We start from the raw sequence: 19,521 nt of genomic DNA, 5'->3' as shown, positions 1-19,521 counted from the left end.
GGATACAAGAATAACCCCTGCCACGGAGGGGTCCTGAATGTTGGAGGAAGCACAAAAATAAAGAGCAAACCACACTGACTTGCTTAGAAGGGCACAGCTAAGTCGAAAACAATTGCCCACAAGTCCTGACACACAACCAAGTCTTCACGCTTCCTGTGTGTCCTTAGGGACCTGTGCTCTGTTGAGCCCAGAACAGATGGGGATTAACAGACAGATGACGGCTTGGCTCCTTGGAGCCCCTACTCACGGAGGCAGGTCTCCTGAACGGGAGCACCAGGCCGCCGGCTCCGGAAATAGTGCAGCTGACACCGCTCACAGTTCTCGCCCTCAGTGTGGTGCTGGCAGTTGTCACACACACCTCCATGTGCCCCCTGGCTGGCGGCAAACACGGCTGGGTCGAAGTGACATGTCTCTGAGTGTCCGTTGCAGTCACACCCTGCAAAAGGAGGTTACTAGGGCTGACATTTGACCAGCATCGTTGCCATGTACAAAGCACGTTCCACACTAACTCACTGGCATCCCCAGCAACTCTGCAAGATGCTCAGGTCTGGGAAACAGGGAAACTGAGGCCCAGGGAGGCTTTTGTAATTTATTTCAGGTTATAGAGCCAGTAAGAAAGGAAAATAGAGAACTCAGGCCTCTTGACTCCCAGCGTGGGGACTAACCCAAGAATAATACCCATGTTGAGCCAAAGAGAGAGCCCTTTGAATGGTCCCATGCCAACCCTCCCCCACTGCCACCTGCTGGGTCTCCTGCTGGGTCACTGCCCTTCTCTGGGCTGGGATCTTTGTTGCCCTCATTTATGCAGGGAAGGGCCCTGCCTCCAGGAATCTAATTCCATGGATTTCTACTCTGGATGCACATCTGAAGTAGAAAGAATGACAACAGGAAACCACGTATGTCCTACACTGGATAGGCCAGAAGTAGGAGGACCTGTGGTTAGCACGAAAGGCACGTGGCATCAGAAGCATGTACCAAATCGTGGTCCCTCCAGGCCTGGCTGAGGAGAAGGGCCAGGAGCTGTGGGAAGATGCAACTCAAATACTTTCTCAAATACCCTCTCCTTCCCCAAAGAGCAAGGAGAGCTTAAATTACAGAATGCAAGTAGGTTTAGATTTAAATAATAAAGACTAGATTCTCCTTGTGTCCCTGATGGGCCAGCACCCCACCCAGCTGCTGCAGGGGAGGTGGGTGATCCCAGGCTCATACTTTGGCATTCATGGGGGTCCTGGTCATCTGCGGGTTTCCAGGGCCTGTTGTTGTAGAAGGGTGCACAGCGTTCACAGTTGGAGCCGGCGGTGTTGTGCTGGCAGACGCAGACCTCATGGACCTAGGAGAGGGGCCATAGGACACCATGAATAATTATCACAGGAGCGTCCCAGAGGTGGACTTGCCCTCTCCTCTCTGTCCCCAGGGTCCAGCTCAGACCCCAGCTCCTCCAGCCTTCACTCAGCTCCTATGACAGTCCCAGATGCCGGCTTGTGTGGTGTGTGTGTGTGTGTGTGTGTGTGTGTGTGTGTGCATGCACACACACCTGCACTGCTCCTCCAGTTAGGTTCTTAAAAGCTCAGCCCTTGCATTTGGCCATCCCCATGCTGCTCAGTCCAAAGCACCACCTGTAAAGTGCTTAGACAGCCTTGTTGGTAAACTGTGGTTCTAGAAGCTTGTGGGCCCTCTGGAGATTTATATTCCAACAATCTATGACTGCAGTTGTTTGGCTAATGAGACTGCAATGATGAATTGTTACTAGACTCATTAAGGTATAAAAATAGAATAGCAATTGTGTGCTAATTGTCTTCCATATTAAGCTCACCACCCTCAGGCTGGCATCTAGGACTTGTATTGTGTTTGCTCCATCCTCATCCCCTACTCACTCCTAACAGCACGGCTGAGCTGAACTAGTGGCTCCCAGGACAAGCCCTACTTTTCCCCACCTTTTGGCCTGTACTGATGTTTTTCTTCCTGACTAGAAGTCCCCTCACTCTCTATTCACCAGCAAAATCCTGCCAGCTAGACTGGCATGTCCTTCACCAGGTTTGCCTTGTCCCTCTAATTCCATGGATTTCAACTCTGCACGCACTGCAGAATTATCTGGGGAGCTTTTAAAAAAATACCAATGCCCAGGCCCAATTCAATCCAATCTCAGGGACGAGGCCCAGGCATCGGTACTTTAGAAAGTGGTGATTCCATTGTGCAGCCAGATTTGAGAACCACAGGGGCTGGGCAGGCCGTTGCCCTCCTCTACATCCTCATATGCCAGCAATCCTGCTCAGCCTGTGTTCTGGTCTTTTGTTTATGGACCCTAATGGATGACACATCTCTGGCACTGGTCTCCCTCTGCCTTCCTCTGTAGCCTGGGGCAAGCGCTGGCCCAGAAGTGGAAAGGATAAAGCTGCCCAATGCTCATGTCACCTGTATTTCCCTCAAGGGTCACTTTACATAATTTCATCGTGCGCCTCTATCACTGGGGCAAATATCATGGTCCCATCTGTTAATAGAAGAACCGAAACCCCAGAGAAGTGAAATGACAACTCCCTCTGCTTCTTGGTCCTAGGCTCTCTCTCCTCTACTGATGGTTCTCAAGCTTGGTTTCACAGCGAAATCCCCTGGGTTTCTTGTTAAGCTGGAGTTTCTCTCTTCCATGCCTGACGCATCCGACTCAACTGCTCTGGGGTGGACTTAGCATCTGTGTTAGACTCTGTTCTCTCACCCTGCCCCATATCTCACCTCTACATGGGACTTTACAGTCCCCAAACCAGTGGCTCTCTGGCAGGATGTCAGAACCACCCTGGCAGGATGTTAGAATCACCCGGGGCTTTAAATAACAATAATAAAATCGGAGTGTATGAAGGTGTGGGTCTGGGCAATGTTTTTTAGCTCCCCAGGAAATTACAATGTGGAGCCAGTGCTGAAAATCAATGCCTTAAGCTCCCCCACCAACACCCATGCTTATACTTCTACTTATATGTATGCTTATACTTACATATACTTCTATGTTACTGAATAAAAATCATCTCAAACCATAAAGCAGGTCCAAAGAAGTGCTGCAAAATCTGACCTTTGAAATGACAATAATTTAGACTCATTTTCACCATTGCTAAAATATTAAGTACTCGAGTCTTAAATTTAGTGCCCTCCCTCCTTTATAGGAGCCCCAGAGACGTCAGTCTGCCCGGGTCTTGCCCCTCCCCTCTCCTTTCCCCCTCCCTGGGCTGTCACCTGCACAGCGGTGGAGGGGCCGGCAGGGGCTCTGGAATTGGGGGCACAGCGGTCAGCATGGCCGTGACAGAAGCAGCTCCCCTGCAGACGCAGCTGGGAAACAGCATAGTAGGTGCTGGGAGGGTGATAGCCCCTCTGGGGCACAGGGGCCAGCCTGGTGAAGTTGACTCTCAAGTTTGTGATCTCCCCCAGCTCTGAGGGGGACAAACAACAAGGAGGGAGGGGGTAGAGATGGGAAAATAAAGAACGGGAAGTTAGAGGCAAATAGAGACTCCTAGGGCAGGATGACAAGGAAAGGAATTCTGGTTGCACCATTCCGTCTTCCTCAAACTTCCCCCAACAGAAAAGACCCATTCCACTCTGGCTTAGGCCTTCTGAGTCTCTGGGGCCACCACAATACCCCTATGGGCTGAGCAGGGCAAGTGTTCAATCCAACCGTGTTGACAGAGGTAGGAAAGACTAGGAAATGTCCATGATCTGGGTTGCAACCATGTTTTGCTCCCCATCCACAGTCCCACAGGCTAGAGGAGTAGCCACACTGACCTTGAATTTTTTGACTTTGAGTTGCTGGGATCCCAGAGGCTAAATCCATAAGGTTAAGTTGGACCTGCAGAGAGAGGGGAAATGGAAGACCTGAGGTAGAGGTGAACTGTGGCCCAAGCCCAGAGGTCCTCCTTTCCATTCAATGCCCTGACCTTCTCATACTAAGGTCTTTCTTACCTGGAGCCTGAGATGACCATGGATGTGAGGTCTGCCAATCACTCTGGGGGAGGGAGATGATCACTGGGCCTTAGATGAGTGTGCGTGTGTATGTATGTGTGTGTGTGTGTGTACAACCTCTCCTCTCCAGTTGAAAATATAGCTATCCCAAGAATTTCCTGATTTCCTTGGGTCAGAAGTTACAGTAAGATATATAATAGACATATGAAGGTTTAGGGGATACTAATTTTCCAAAGACCCAGGATGAGTGAGAGGGTCCAGAGCCAAGGATGCATGGACGTGCTGACCACCACACTCTAGACAACCCCAATTTCAACTATGCTGTTCTTACTTGATAAAAAAAAAAAAAACACTCATTGGATGTAAGTTCAGCTGCATATCCCAGGAAGAGTTTTCACATCAACCTTCCACAAATCAGGGAAAAGTCCCATGTTCTGATGTGTGGTCTGGGGCATGTGGCTAACGTGGATCTAGATACGGCAATAACCAAGGAGGAGTCGTTGCAGGGAAGGAAAGAGATGCACTGCCTACAGGAAAGGCAGCGCTCCGAGCAGCTCTGAGGGCTCCCCTGAGCCTCAGCCAGAGAAAGGAGACAAAATACAGCCCCCGTGGGTGGGAGTGAGGGGGCAGTGATGAAAGAAATGAAAGGATTTGACCCCAGGTGGGAAGATTCAAGGAGAGAGCAGGGTTGGGTTATGCAATACACTCAGTGTGTTTCTGAAATATCCTTCCTGGGCAGCAAAGAGGATGTGCAGCAAAGACGTGCCCAGAGGGATCATTATTGGGGAGCTCAGGAAAGACAGCAGGGCTCACTGCCTGGGGAAGGGGGTGGTTCTCCTAGATTCTCCAAAGCCTGGTGACCATGTGAGCAATGGGATGGGAGAGACCTCTCCCCGTGCCTACATTTTCAGGGTCCCCTCTGCCTACCTTGGCCCCATCCAGGCGCCTGTTAGGCCTCTGGGGCAGAGGCTGGCACCGAGCATCCTGCCAGCTCTGAGGCTGGCCCTGGCGGACCCGGGGGAAGGCAGACGTGCAGTCGGCAGCTAGGTATTGGTACACCTGCCAGGTCTTGCCGAAGTCCGAGGAGCGCTCGATCAGCATGCCAGCAGGCATGGGCCCCTGCAGAGACACACACAGGGTTGGGGCCTGAGTGACCCCGCAGTGGGGACGCGACCACAGAAAGAGGCTCTTAAAGAGGTGCTGGTGGCCCCTGAGAACCACAGTGAGGAGGGAGAAAGGGGGCTGCATGGGACAAGTGGGCTCAGGGGTACTCGGGTCCAATTCTCCTGACAAACCACCGGCCCCAGCGGGTTTTCCCCAGGGGAGCCGTGGAAAGTGATAGAAGGCAGATCTGCGTTCCAGAAGGCATGATCCCTAGCTCAGCCCACCACCCAGGTGGCCAGGCCAGAAAATTCACCCACTGCACTTCCCACAGCCAACCATTTTTTAACACCACTAGCTCCCAATTCTGTCCCTCCTCTTTTTCCTCGCATGGCCGTGGCCATAGTGCAGGTCCCAGTTGCACTGAGTCTGGGTTCCTGCAACAGCCTGGAACTCAAGCCCAGCCTTTGTCCAGGCTCTCCAAGCCACGCTCCCCACTTCACCTACAGGGTTATCTGATCACGTCCCTCCCTGCATGAGACCCTTCCATGGGTCTGCGTTGGCCTAAAGATAAAATGCAAGCCCCTTAGCATGACATACTGTCATGTCCCTACTTCTTCTCTCAGTGATTTCATCCATTTCTCATGGCTTTAAATGTTGTCTTTATGCTGACAGGTCCCAGCTTGGAACACTTCCTTGGGTTCATAAACCAACCTCTACACAGAGAGAACTTTCTTTCTAAAATGTAAAGTGAGCCATGACTCCCCTCTGCTAAAAACCTTCCAGTGGCTTTCCACTATTTTTTTTTCCCAGATTTATTGAGATATTATGAACATATCACATATGTAAGTTTAAGGGGTATCAAATGTGATGACTTGATACACATATATATTACAAAATGATTACTGCAATAAGGTTAGCTAATACTTCTATCCGCTTACATAATGACCTTTTTGTGTGTCATTTAACAGCTTTCAGGTGTCTAGTACAGTATTATTAATTATAGTCACCACGCCGTACATTAGATCTGTAGAACTTATTCGTCTTATAAACCTGGAAGTTTATATCCTTTGATCAACATCCACCCATTACCCCCACCCTCCAGCCCCTGGCAACCACCAACCTTTTCTAGATCTATGTTGATGAGTTCAGCTTTTTAAGATTGTGTATATAAGTGAAGACATGCAGTATTTGTCTTTCTGTCTGTCTCATTTCACTTAGCAGAATGCCCTCAAAGTCCATTCATGTTGACCCAAAAGGCAGGATCTCCTTCTTTTTTCATGGCTGAATATTCCTCTGTGTGTGTGTGTGTGTGTGTGTGTGTGTGTGTGTGTGACATCTTCTTTATCCATTCATCCACTGATTGACACTTAGGTTGTTTTCATATCTTGGCTATTGTGAATAACATTGCAATGAACACGGGAGTTAAAAATATCTCTTTGAAAAAGTGACTTCATTTCCTTCCAATATATACCCAGAAGTAGGATTGCTGGATCATACGGTAGATTTATTTTTTTAACTTTCTGAGGAAACTTCATACTGTTTTCCATAGTGGCTGCACCAATTTACATTCCTTCTAATGGTGCACAAGTGTTCTCTTTTCTCCACACCCTCACCAACACTTATGTCTTATCTTTTTTCTTTTGGCTGCACCACGGGACTTGCAAGATGTTCCCCAACCAGGGATTGAAACCAGGCCACAGCAGTGAAAGCCCAAAATCCTAACCACTAGGCTACCAGGGAATTCCTTATCTTTTTGATGATGGCTATTCTGACAGGTGTGAAATGACATCTCATTGTGGTTTTGATTTGCATTTCCCTGATGGTTAATGATGTTGAGCATCTGTTCATGTACCTGTTGGCCCTTTGTATGTCTTCTTTGGAGAATTACCTATTCAAGTCCTCTGCCCACTATTTTTTTTTTAAATAGATCTTTACTGGAGTATAATTGCTTCACAATACTGTGTTAGTTTCTGTTGTACACCAAAGTGAATCAGCCATATATATATATATATATATATATATATATATATATATTTCCCCATATCCCCTCCCTCTTGAACCTCCCTCCCATCCTCCCTAACCTACCCCTCTAGGTCATCGCAAAGCACCGAGGTGATCTCCCTGTGCTATGCTGCTGCTTCCCACTAGCTAAATGTTTTACATTCGGTAGCGTATATATGTCGATGCTACTCTCACTTCGCCCCAGCTTCCCCCTCCCACCCCGTGTCCTCAAGTCCATTCTCTATGTCTACATCTTTATTCCTGCCCTGCAACTAGGTTCATCAGTACCATTGTTTTTTTTTTTTTTTTTAGATTCCATATATATGCGTTAGCATATGGTATTTATTTTTTCTCTTTCTGACTTACTTCACTCTGTATGACAGTCTCTAGGTCCATCCACCTCACTACAAATAACTCAGTTTCATTTCTTTTTATGGCTGAGTAATATTCCATTGTATATATGTGCCACATCTTCTTTATCCATTCATCTGTCGATGGACACTTAGGTTGCTTCCATGTCGTGACTATTGTAAATAGTGCTGCAATGAACATTGTGGTATGTGTCTCTTTTTGAATTATGGTTTTCTCAGGGTATATGCCCAGTAGTGGGATTGCTGGGTCGTGTGGTAGTTCTATTTTTAGTTTTCTAAGGAACCCCCATACTGTTTTCCATAGTGGCTGTATCAGTTTACATTCTCACCAACAGTGCAAGAGGGTTCCCTTTTCACCACACCCTTTGCAGCATTTATTGTTTCTAGATTTTTTGATAATGGCCTTTCTGATCAGCATGAGGTGATACCTCATTGTAGTTTTGATTTGCATTTCTCTAATGATTAATGATGTTGAGCATCCTTTCATGTGTTTGTTGGCAATCTTTATATCTTCTTTGGAGAAATGTCTTTTTAGGTCTTCCCCCCATTTTTTAATTGGATTATATTTTTCTTGATATTGAGCTCCATGAGCTGTTTATATATTTTGGAGATTAATCCTTTGTCTGTTGTTTCATTTGCAAATATTTTCTCCCATTCTGAGGGTTGTCTTTTTGTCCTGTTTATGGTCTCCTTTGTTGTGCAAAAGCTTTTAAGTTTAATTAAGTCCTATTTATTTATTTTTGTTTTTATTTCCATTACTCTAGGAGGTGGGTCAAAAAAGATCTTGCTGTAGTTTATGTCAGAGTGTTTTTCCTATGTTTTCCTCTAAGAGTTTTATAGTGTCTGGTCTTACATTTAGGTCTTTAATCCATTTGGAGTTTATTTTTGTGTATGGTGTTAGGTAGTGTTCTAATTTCATTCTTTTACATGTAGCTGTCCAGTTTTCCCAGCACCACTTATTGAAGAGACTATCTTTTCTCTTTTGTATGTTCTTGCCTCCTTTGTCATAAATTAGGTGACTATATGTATGTGCGTTTATCTCTGGGCATTCCATCCTGTACCATTGATCTATATTTCTGTTTTTGTGCCAGTACCATACTGTCTTGATTACTGTTGCTTTGTGGTATAGTTGGAAGTCGGGGAGCCTGATTCCTCCAACTCCGTTTTTCTTTCTCAAGATTGCTTTGGCTATTAGGGGTCTTTTGTGTTTCCATACAAACTGTAAGATTTTTTGTTCTAATTCTGTGAAAAATGCCATTGGTAGTTTGATGATAGGGATTGCATTGAATCTGTAGATTGCTTTGGGTAGTACAGTCATTTTCACAATATTGATTCTTCCAATCCAAGAACATGGTACCTCTCTCCATCTGTCTGTGTCATCTTTGATTTCTTTCATCAGTGTTTTATAGATTTCTGAGTACAAGTCTTTCATCTCCTTAGGCAGGTTTATTCCTAGGTATTTTATTCCTTTTGTTGCAGTGGTAAATGGGAGTATTTCCTCAACAGATGCAGAAAAAGCTTTTGACAAAATTCAACATCTACTTATGATAAAAACTCTCCAGATAATGGTCATAGAGGGAACCTACCTCAACATAATAAGGGCCATATATGACAAACCCACTGCAAGCATAATACTCAATGGTGACAAGCTGAAAGCATTTCCTCTAAGATCAGGAACAAGACAAGGATGTCCACTCTCACAACTCTTATTCAACATAGTTTTGGAAGTCCTAGCCACCAAAATCAGAGAAGAAAAAGAAATAAAAAGAATGCAAATTGGAAAAGAAGAAGTAAAACTGTCATTGTTTGCAGATGACATGATACTATACGTAGGTAATCTTAAAGGTGCCACCAGAAAACTACTAGAGCTAATCAATGAATTTGGTAAGGTTGCAGGATACAAAATTTCTGCCCACTATTCTTGAATAAATCTGAACTGCTGACCATGGCTGAAGAGGCCATGCTCTTGGGCCCTGCTCCCTCACCCCGTCTCATGCCACTGTGCACCTCCATCTCCTCAAGCCCTCAGTCACATTCCCTCTTCAGAGCCTTTGTTCACGTTGTTTCTTCTGCTTGGAATGCTCCTCCCCCTCGTGGGTTCCTTCACATCTTTTGTTCTCAGCTTAAATGTCACTTCCTCACAGAGATCTTTTTATACCTATCTAATGTGCATTCTTCTGCCCACACTCTGCCCACCCCACTCCATCATTTCCTATTCCAGGATCTCATTTGTTTCCTTCGTAAATGTCACACAATTTCCAATTATTTATTTGTTGGTTTCCTGCTTTTTATTTTCCTCCTACCAGACCAGGGTTTCCCAAACTTGACACTGTTAATATTTGGAGGTGAATAATTCCTTGCCATGGGGTCAGTCCTGGTCATTTTAGGATGCTTAGCGGCAACCCTGGCCTCTTCTCACTAGATGTCAATAGCATACTGACAGTTGTGACAACCAAAAATTTGTCTATAAACTGCCAAATATCCCCTGCTTGAGAAGCACTACAGTAAACCATAGGCCCCCTTGTCTATCTGTTTTTGTTTTTTTTTTTTCTTGGCCGTACTGCACAGCTTGCGGGATCTTAGTTCCCCAACCAGGGATTGAACATGTGCCCTCTTCAGTGGTGCAGCGGAAGCACAGAGTCCTAACTACTGGACCACCAGGGAATTCCCCCACCTTGTCTATCTTGTTCACAGTGTACCCCCAGCATCTAGCACATAGTAGGCAGTTAGTACATCTGTTGAATGAATAGATGAATCTTTCACCTACTTTCCTCCCTCCCCATTTACATCTGTAAACTCATCTCTCGTCAGTTTGTAACCTTCCACATCCCTACCTCTCACTACCGTATACACATTTGCCCCACCAGACCCTACGTGCATTCATTTGCCCCCTCCCCCAATTATATACCTTCTTGCCTCTTGCCTCCTGGCCTTTGCACTTTGCTGTTCTCTTTGCCTGGAATGAACTTAACCTTCACCTGGATATTACTGGCCTAGGCAGTTTCATCTTCCCCAGGTGTATTCTCTGATCCACTCCCCCAAAGACAGATCAAGCTGGATGTCCCCTTCCTGGGCTCCCCAGCACCTCTTATTACCAACATCAGAGCACACAACCCACTGTCTTGCTACTGGTTCTTTGACTTCCCTACATATACCAAAGCAACTTGAGGATCGTGATCTAGTTCTAGTCATCTTTTTTAACAGCATATAATCAATGTTCAATATGTGTGTAGCAAGAATGGACAAATAAATGAATGGGTGAGTGATGACAAACAATAAGACTACCAGTATCCATCCAAATGAATGTTGCCCTTAGAAGTTGTCACTGTTAGAGACTGGGCATTTGTTCAAGTGGCACTAGAATGTCTCAAAATACTTTTGACCTATTCTTGAGGCAAGGTTCTTAGAGCAACTTCCTCAGTCACATAGGATATTAGGAAAAGGAAAAGGAAAAAAAAAAAGACCTGTCAGTAATGAAGGAAAATGTTCCCTCCAAAAGGCATATCTCCAAAGGCTAGTCTAAAAGCAGAGTCTGAGAAGTAATAGCACTGAATGAGCAGATTGCTCCAAAAACACATCTTACATGTGGATGGGCCAGTTCTTGGCTGTTTGTTAAATTCAATTTCATCAGCAAAGTTATTAAAACAGAGTATACCAAGAAAACACAACTGTATAATAAGTGGCCAGGCTTTGTACAATTGGTCTTGGCAGAGCTGAATAAATTAGATGGACTAAGGGTGGGGGATGCAAAGAGGGAGAGGATATATAAACACTACACAGCCAAGACAGGGAACTTGGAGGCACCACTGTTCTCCCGTAAGTGGTACCTCTGCTGTCACCATGCTACAGGCTCAGGGTAAGTGTCGTCCCAGCCTGGGGAAGGGCGGCCCACCCAGCATGTGGTACCATCACCTCCAGCCTGAGGAGACAAGGACCCTGTGCTCCCCATGAGTCCACGCCCACATAGCCCAGAGTCCCCCTCTCCTAACCACTGCCATGCCAAGGAAGCACACCTTAAAATCCATCATGAGGTCTTGAAGCTGGAATTTCCTGTCTAGGTCCAGCTGCAGAGAGACAGGGCTCACATCTGGAAAGACAAAACGTAGAAACTTTAGAGCAGAGTATTTCTACCTTTCCAGGCTCTAGGAAATCAGAAACTCTCTAACCTTGATTTTCCAATTTCCCTCTCAGAGAGGAGTGGTACCAGTATGTTTCTACTTACTATCACCTATTCAAGATTCTGTCTCTTCTTGGCCAAATTTCCTTCCCACCATCACTTGATGCCCCTAAAACCTTAAAGAGTTTCAACTCCTCTGTTCAACACAAATCTGTTCCCAAAGCTCAGTTCCTTCAGCAAGCCCACTGTGACTAAGTAGAATGAAATTAAGGCACTTCTCTCTCTTCTGACCCTTTCATTAACCTCCAATAAATTCTTCTACCTACAGCATCTGAAAGACCTCAAATACAAAGAGAGAAGGTTCTGCTTGTCAACCACCCACATCCCACTACCATAAGAAAGCCCTGGGAACCCCAAAGGGCTCCCGGGCACCCTCCCCATCCTGTGGGAGCCTCCATATGTTTGGGCCCCTGGAGGCTGTGGCAGGTCCTTACCATTCTGTGACTGCCACCAGCGCATGGGGCCCGAGGACGAGACCACATTCTCCACTCGGTGACTGTTGTAATTGTGAGGCAACCTTGAGTCACACTTGCAGCATTTCATCTGCCACTGTGGGACAAGGAGATGCCAGAGACTCAGTGGTGGGACCAGTGAGAATTCCCCCCTTGTATCCTGAGAGCCCAGAACATTCTCTCCATGGAAATGCTACCCTTGGGGATCCATTGATTTCATTAATACACTTGGAAGGATCAACCTCTCAAAACAAGGTTACTGTTCATCTTTTCATTTAAGTCCTTTGGGTCCCCCCCTTAACACATAGCTAAGTAAATAGTAAATAGAGGTTGTGATTGGGAAAGTGGTATGAGGTGGTAGAGAAAAACTAATTTTCGTATGTGACATTGCTCCAAAGAGAAATTTGAAAAGGGTGCTAAGAGCAAAGAGAAGAAAGAAAGAGAAGCTCACATTAATTTAACATCTGCTATGTGTAGGCTAGAGAGTTTTATAGCTCATCTCACTTAATTCTGGCAGCCTGGGGAAAGTCAAGTTTCTAAGGGTTAGGAAGAGGGGACAGGAAAAATGAACAAGGGAATTTGGGGTTCCAGTCCTAGCTCTCCTCTGTAAATTGAGTGGAGATTTAAGTAGAGTCATTCAATCATTCAACAAATATTTATTGAGCACATACTACATGCTGGACCCTGCTCTGGGTTGAGTTATAATAGTGAACAAAACAAAGACCCAGCCATCACGAAGCCAACATTCTAGTAACGTTAGATGACCTCAAAGGCCTTCCAGCACTGACATCAGGGACTTGAGGATCTTTCCCAGGTTTGGCATCCCCTACCCACAGGAGAGAAGCCTAGGGTCTCCAAACAGATGGATCTCTGTAGGTAGGTGTCCCAAGGCCAAGAAGACATAGGGCAGAGGAAGTCTGCAGTCCTGGGGCTGAAGGCAGAGGCTCTTCCCCATGAAGATCTGGGTCAAAGTGGGCAGCCAAGAAGGAAACAGCCTCACTGGGGAAGTCTCCTCGAAATCTCACCTTCCCTGGCCTGCCCATGCTCTGGAGGGAGACAAGAGACAGAACTGAACCCCATGGGCTCCAGAGCAGGGCAGAGATGACCAAGAAAAAGAACACAACCAGAGAACATGGCCCTTGTTCTTTCAGTTTGTACATATGTGCGCAAATGTGTGTGCACGTGCGCACACGTGCACACCTCACAGAGACACCATGACCTTACCCCAGGTCCCTCATGCAACACACATGAAACCTATTTTCTCTGAGTAACCATGGTCCCAAACCTTGTGCCCAGGAGAAAGAACACTGTTCAGAGGGCTCCTAATTGACCCACATGTAAAAGCAAGGCTTGGACGAGAACCTCCCTGACCTGTGAGTTCCTTTGGGTAGGGACCAGTGTACCTCCCCACACCTCCTGCCTCTGCTTTCCCCTAAGCCTCCACCCACCAGAGCCAGGGGAAAGCTCAGGCAGCCTTCTCTGAGGCCTTCTAGCCCCTGAACCTCTGCGCTGTCCAGGGAAGCCACTAAGCTAAGGAAGCCGATGTTCAGAACGAGTGATGTCTGCTGAACTGGTGAAGTTGACAGCTCAGTCCCAGAGGGATTAAGTTAACACGCTGAGTCTGTGCCTTGAGTTATAGAAACTCCTCACCCAACACCGCTCTTCCCCCTGCACCGTTGACAAAGCCTGGAACAGTGGAGGAGGCAAGAGGGGAGTCAGGAGTCCTGGCTCTGTGAGCCTCTGCTTCCCACCCCACTTTGCAGCTCCCACCTCCAATCTGAAAAACAAGAGGATTGTCACCCTTCCTGGTACTTGGAGGTGTCCTCATCATGTCCCAAAGTGCTTTATTAAACAATAATTTTTGGTATGATACAAATGAACTTACTTACGAAACAGAAACAGACTCAGACATAGAAAACAAACTTATGGTTACCGGAGAGGAAGGAGGGGAAGGGATAAATTAGGAGTTTGGGATTAGCAGATACAAACTACTCTATATAAAATAGATAAACAACAAGGTTCTGCTGTACAGCACAGGGAACTAGAGTCAATCTCTTGTAAAAATAAAATATAATAAACTATAATGGAAAAGAATACGAAAAAGAATTAAAAATGATTATGAAATATAAAAAAACAATATTGGGGGGATGTTCAATGCTCTTATAATGGCTGGCACATATGCTTTATATAAAACAGCACCCACTGTCCATCCCTTGCCTTGCTACATTTTTCTTCATAGTACTATCTCCACTTGACATATTGTTCATTTACTGTCAATTTATTTGCTCACAGTGTTTGTTTACTGTCTGCCTCCCCCTGTGAGAATGTAGACTCCATGAGGGCAGAACTTACTTTCCTTTATGCTGTATCCCAGTGCTTAGCAAAGTGCCCAGCACTTAGTAGGCCCTCTATAAATACTTTTTGAATGAATAGTAAATGCTCAGTAAATGCTAGCATTTTCATTTACATTATTACTAGACTCTCCCTTCCTGGGAGTTTAAAAGGAGGGATGAGGGAGTGAGGAGGTGACAAACATCAGTATTAAGTGATTGAGCACTTACCATGTGCCAGGTACTGTATCAGAAGTTTCTGTGCAATAACCTATTTAAGCCTCACAACCACCCTACGTGGTAATATTATTCCCATTTCACATGTGAGAAAGCTGAGGCTCCAAGAGGCTGTGTGACTTTCCTGTTGATTGATAGCCAGTGCCAGCACCAGCACCAGACAGGATCCCTCCTTACCTCTTTCTCTTCTTCTCCTCCTCCCTTCCCATCCCCACCCCTTCCTTACTCTTCTCTTTCTCTCTCCCTCCCTCCTTCTCTGTCATCCTCTCATTTCCACTAGGAAACCACCTGGGTGCACAGACATTGTGGGAAACATGGTAAAGGGTGACAATCTTTGTCTCACCCAAAGGGCTTGGTCTGACCCTGAGGCTGACCATGGCCTAGCCTCAGACAGAGAAAGCACTTTGGGAAGCAAGCTGGCTTGTCAGGCTAACCTAGTTCAGTTAACTCGGAGACTGCAGATGTGTCAGTGGCTAAAATAAATACCTGAGCACTTAAAATAATCCTGTCTGGGCAAAAGACGCCTCTTGCTGGAATCTGAGTCTCCTCCAGAATCCTATTTTGGTCCCTGGCAGCAAGCATGCCCTTCTCCCCATTCTGGCCAGCCTCTCAGAGGCAAACTTTTCCACTCCCCAACCTCCATCTGCACTCAGCACATGTCCTGCAGATTGACAAGGGCCAGCTGCCTTCTGGCGACCTGTCACCAGAGACCCCCTTGCTCTGTTGGGAACTGATCCCAGCCTGTTCCCTGGCCAGGAGAATGCCAGAAACAAGGCTCTCTTTTTCCCCCTGGGCCATGGGACATAGGAGCTGGAACAACTCAACCTGGGACTGGGGAAATGCCGTTGATATTCCCAAATGATGCAATATTATGTACCATTAAAAAGACTGTTGAAAGAAAGATTTTCATTGCATGGGGGAAATGCTTACATTATAATGTTTTATGAAAAAAATTATCATGTTCTCTGAAAAAAAGTTGGGCATAAGCTTGTATACATGTCATGATCACAAATATATATTCTTGAAGGAATAGAAAATATGTGGAAGGAAATACACCAATATATTAGGTTGAACCAAATGAAATGGTTGATATTCAGCCATCTTGACCAACAAAAATGGCAACTGCATACAGTTTAACCTAATATCTCTGGGAAATGGCATTACGGGTAACTTTTTTTCTTTGTTCTTTTTTAATAAAAAATTTTAAACTTTGATGCCTTGGATATATATTAACTTTTATATTCAGGCATTATTGTAAAGCAAAACAAACTAAAAAGGCACAGGGTACTCAGCATGGGCTTGTTACCCTGCCTCCACCCTGTCTTCACAGTCAGTCTGGGGTACCCCACGTCTTCTCCACCTGCCTTCCACGTGCACAGACAATGATGGAGGGATCAGATGGCCTCATGAGCTTAACATCTACGTGCCGCTTATCACAGTAACATAGCTAAAGGAGGGATTATCTCAATCCTCAGAGACAGGCTAAGCCATAAGGCTTGGGACAGGTATTTTAAGTAGCTCTGCTTGTCAATCAACTAGAGGGATGGAGGCCTGAAATAGTGCGGCTTATGGCAGAAGCCCACATGAAGGCAAGTTGCCAATTTCTTTCCTCTCTTCTCTGGGCCTCAGTTTCCCTTCCTATTTTATTCTTGTATGTCTATAGGTAGTATGTGTATAAGAGTGTGTGTGTGTGTGTGTGTGTGTGTGTGTGTGTGTGTGTGTTTCTCAACATGAGGCTCCTCCTTTCATATGTGTTACATTCCTCTGTCTCTCCCAGCTGCAGCTGCCTCTCTCTCTGGGGTCATTTGGCCAGCATCCCCCTGGCTGTGCTACTTCAGAGACACAGCATTATTATCCATTCAGCCTGTCAGGCTTCCAGCCAGTTTGGCTCCTGCTCCCCTCAGTCTGGAAAGACTGGGCCTTTTCCCTTATCCTGGAGCTTTCTAGAAGCTCGGCAGTCTGGCCGGAAGACAAACCCTCCCAGAGAGCAATGGGGGAGGCAAAGGAGAGAGCAAGAGCCAGTGGGAGCCTGAATCACAGTGGAGAGGATGGAAAAAGGAAAGCAATGCAAATCAAAGCTCTGTTCCTTTGCAGAACATGGAGCTAATTCTGGGGGAAAATAGGAAAACAGGCTCTGGTTATACGTGGTCCAACTCCCTCCCACAAGAAAGTCAGAGACTGCCTGTGTCTATCTAAGGAGCTGTAGTCAGGGTCATGGCTGCCAGCCAGGGCCAAAAGAAAGCCAGCACCAAAAAAAAAAAAAAAAAAAAAAAATGCAGCTGCCTACAAGAAAGACATTCCCTCCACTTCACCTTCCTCATTGGTAAAATGCAGGGGTGGGATGAGATAATAAAGTTCCTTCTTGTTTTAACATGCTATTACAATTCTCCCCCACTCCAGCTTATCTGCTCAGAGGTTAAAGACACTCCAAACAACAATGCAAAAGAAGCAAGAGAAAAATAAGACATTGGCCAAACACTGTACTAGAGAAACACTCTTCCCAGCAAAGTGGGCAGGGGAAGAGGGGACCCTCAGACCTTGGTCAGCAAGGCCTCCATTAGACCGCACTATGATCCACAAGCCTTCCCATTTCTATGTCAATGGATACTGCCAGCAAATTTTAAAAATCGAGACCTGTTGTGGTGCCAGGTGGGAGGAGGTGCCCAGTGCTAGGAGTCACTGTCATGAAGTAACATCTTGACCAAAGCCTTAACTCAGCAGAGCCCTTATCTCCATCTAAACTAAATTTAGATAGCTCAATTCTAAAGCTGATGACAGAGATGATGAATACCACACACCCCAAAATTACACTGCACCAGGCTCTGTCCTGAGCACTATACATACCTTATCTCATTTTATGCTTCCAAAATCTCTGAGGTAGGTATATTATATTAAATGGTGGGCATCCTCATTTGACAGATTAGGAAAGCAAGTCTTAGAGAAGCTAAGAAATGTGTCCAAATCCACAGGGCTAGGAAGAGAAGAAGGAGGGATTCCTCTCCCAGGCTCTCTGCCTCCAAACCTTCTCATCGTACTCTGCTTCAAGGGACACAGCAGTCACGTGGCAACCATGGGAAATTGCAGGGACTAGAGTTGGTTTTCAGGATGTTCCCTCTCTTCTCCCCTAGTAAGGGCAGCCTCACCCTCAGCCCAGACTTCTACAGAAACAGAATTATCCCCCTAGACCTGATTGCAGAGAGTTGGTTTGCATTCCTGGACCTCTGAAAGCTCTACGAGTGACAATGATTCCTATAGCCCCTGAGAGCAAAGAAGCAAGGTAGGTCTGCAAGACACTGCCCAGAGAGCTTCTAGGGACCTGACCCAAGGAGCAAGGTGGTGAGAAGCCAGGCCAGCAAAGTCGTGAGGCCACCCAGATTTGTGTCCAGGTTTCCATCTCACTTTTCCACTCTCTTCCCTCCTTTTAACCCCACAAGCCACAATCCCCAACCCATAACAACCAGGACCCAAAAATCTCACATTCCACACCCCATGTTTTGCTCCCCTCTGATAGCAACTCTTTCTCTAAGTGTCCCTTTTCATTTTCTTCTATCCTCTCAAAACGTACTCATTCTGGGTCTTATTCTCTTAGGGCCCTTTGCAAAAGCCACAGCTAATTTTCTGATAAGCAAACCCTTCCTGAAATATAAATGATGATAGATTAACAAGATGCCTTTCCCAAGGGTGTCTGCATTTTAAACAAAGAGCTCAATGATGCTTCATCCAAAAGAATAAATCCCCAATGGTAGGAGCTTTGAAAGTTTCATACATGCTAAGAACTTCTGGGAAATAGGAGGGCAGATATTTTGGTCAGAGACAGGCTCAAAGTCCTCTGTGAGCGGAGGACAAGGACCTCAGGTTGGATATGAATGCATCCTCACATCCTCACATCCTCTGCCTACACATTAGCCATGCAAAACGTCAAGAAAACAGATGACTTTCAAACACAGAAAGGCAGGGGTTGTCGGGGTGTGTGCCTGTGGGTGTGTGCTTCTGTGCATGTGTGTGTGTGTGTGTGTGTGTGTGTGTGTGTGTGTGTGGAGGAGGGGACGTCAACTGGCTACTGCTCCTTAGCTTGTTTCCAAGAGATAAAAATGACAGCTGTTTGGTTTACACAGCTAATTAACCTGAGGAATGCACTGTGTAAGACTGTTATTAAGGCAGCTGGGTAATTAAGTTTTTCCCCCAGAAAGGGAGGGACTGGGGGATAAACAAAGCATTTAAGGGAACAGACACAACATTGGAGAAGACATTGTCAGGAGCAGAAATCAGGGCTGGAAAACTTCCAGGTGAAACCCACTGGTTCCCAAGGAGCGTGCACCAGCCCGGAGATGACTGAAGGTCATGGCTCAGCCCCTGCCAGCACCCACCTGACAGAGACGATGGCCAACCCTCAGGGTCACATACAGCCCAGCCAGAAGTTGGCAGAGATGTTAGAGCTGAACAAACAAAGGCTGACTAACCCAGCTCCTTCATTTCATGAATGGGGAAATGGTGGTCTAGACAGAAACCATGACCTTCTTGATGTCACGTTCCTATTCTAAGTGTCAGAGCCAGGACCAGACCTAGAGAGTCTTCACCCCCAGTCGGGTGACTTCGTTAACCACGACCACTTCCAGATTTCCCAGCAGCCCACTGCAAATCAGATGGGCAGCGGTCGCCTTGGAAGCAGGAAGTGGGCTGGCCCAAGGGCAGTTTGATTTCAATAAGTATGCGAGTGTGTGTCCTGATCCAGGAAGAAACACTCAGGAGCATGAATCACAGATGCAGAGGCCCCTGCGTGCAGACACAGGTCCCCGGGAGGTGGGGAGAGGGGGATGGGACATTTAGCATCTTCCAGACACCAGCCCAGTGGTCACTTGGCTCCTTCCTTTATACAGTCCTCACAACAACTGTTGGAAGTGGGTGCTGTC

The 19,521-nt window shown here is 46.2% G+C and overlaps 1 protein-coding gene across 4 annotated transcripts in view; it reads right to left on the bottom strand.

Moving 5' to 3' along the window:
- The window catches only part of LAMB3 (laminin subunit beta 3), a 44,474-nt gene that overhangs the window by 14,627 nt on the left and 10,326 nt on the right, over positions 1 to 19,521 (bottom strand). For all 4 annotated transcript variants that reach the window (XM_059938935.1, XM_059938942.1, XM_059938958.1 and 1 more), the window contains 7 exons: positions 12,027 to 12,141; positions 11,429 to 11,502; positions 4,867 to 5,058; positions 3,763 to 3,826; positions 3,220 to 3,413; positions 1,210 to 1,330; positions 248 to 436 (listed from right to left, as the gene is read on the bottom strand). In XM_059938935.1, coding sequence (XP_059794918.1) covers positions 248 to 436; positions 1,210 to 1,330; positions 3,220 to 3,413; positions 3,763 to 3,826; positions 4,867 to 5,058; positions 11,429 to 11,502; positions 12,027 to 12,141 — 949 coding nt within the window. The remainder of the gene's footprint in view (positions 1 to 247; positions 437 to 1,209; positions 1,331 to 3,219; positions 3,414 to 3,762; positions 3,827 to 4,866; positions 5,059 to 11,428; positions 11,503 to 12,026; positions 12,142 to 19,521) is intronic.

The sequence above is a fragment of the Balaenoptera ricei genome, chromosome 1 (assembly GCF_028023285.1).
Source record: "Balaenoptera ricei isolate mBalRic1 chromosome 1, mBalRic1.hap2, whole genome shotgun sequence".
Classification (NCBI taxonomy): domain Eukaryota; kingdom Metazoa; phylum Chordata; class Mammalia; order Artiodactyla; family Balaenopteridae; genus Balaenoptera; species Balaenoptera ricei.
Note: the sequence above shows the minus strand (reverse complement) of the source record. Positions and strands in the feature narration are given on the sequence as shown.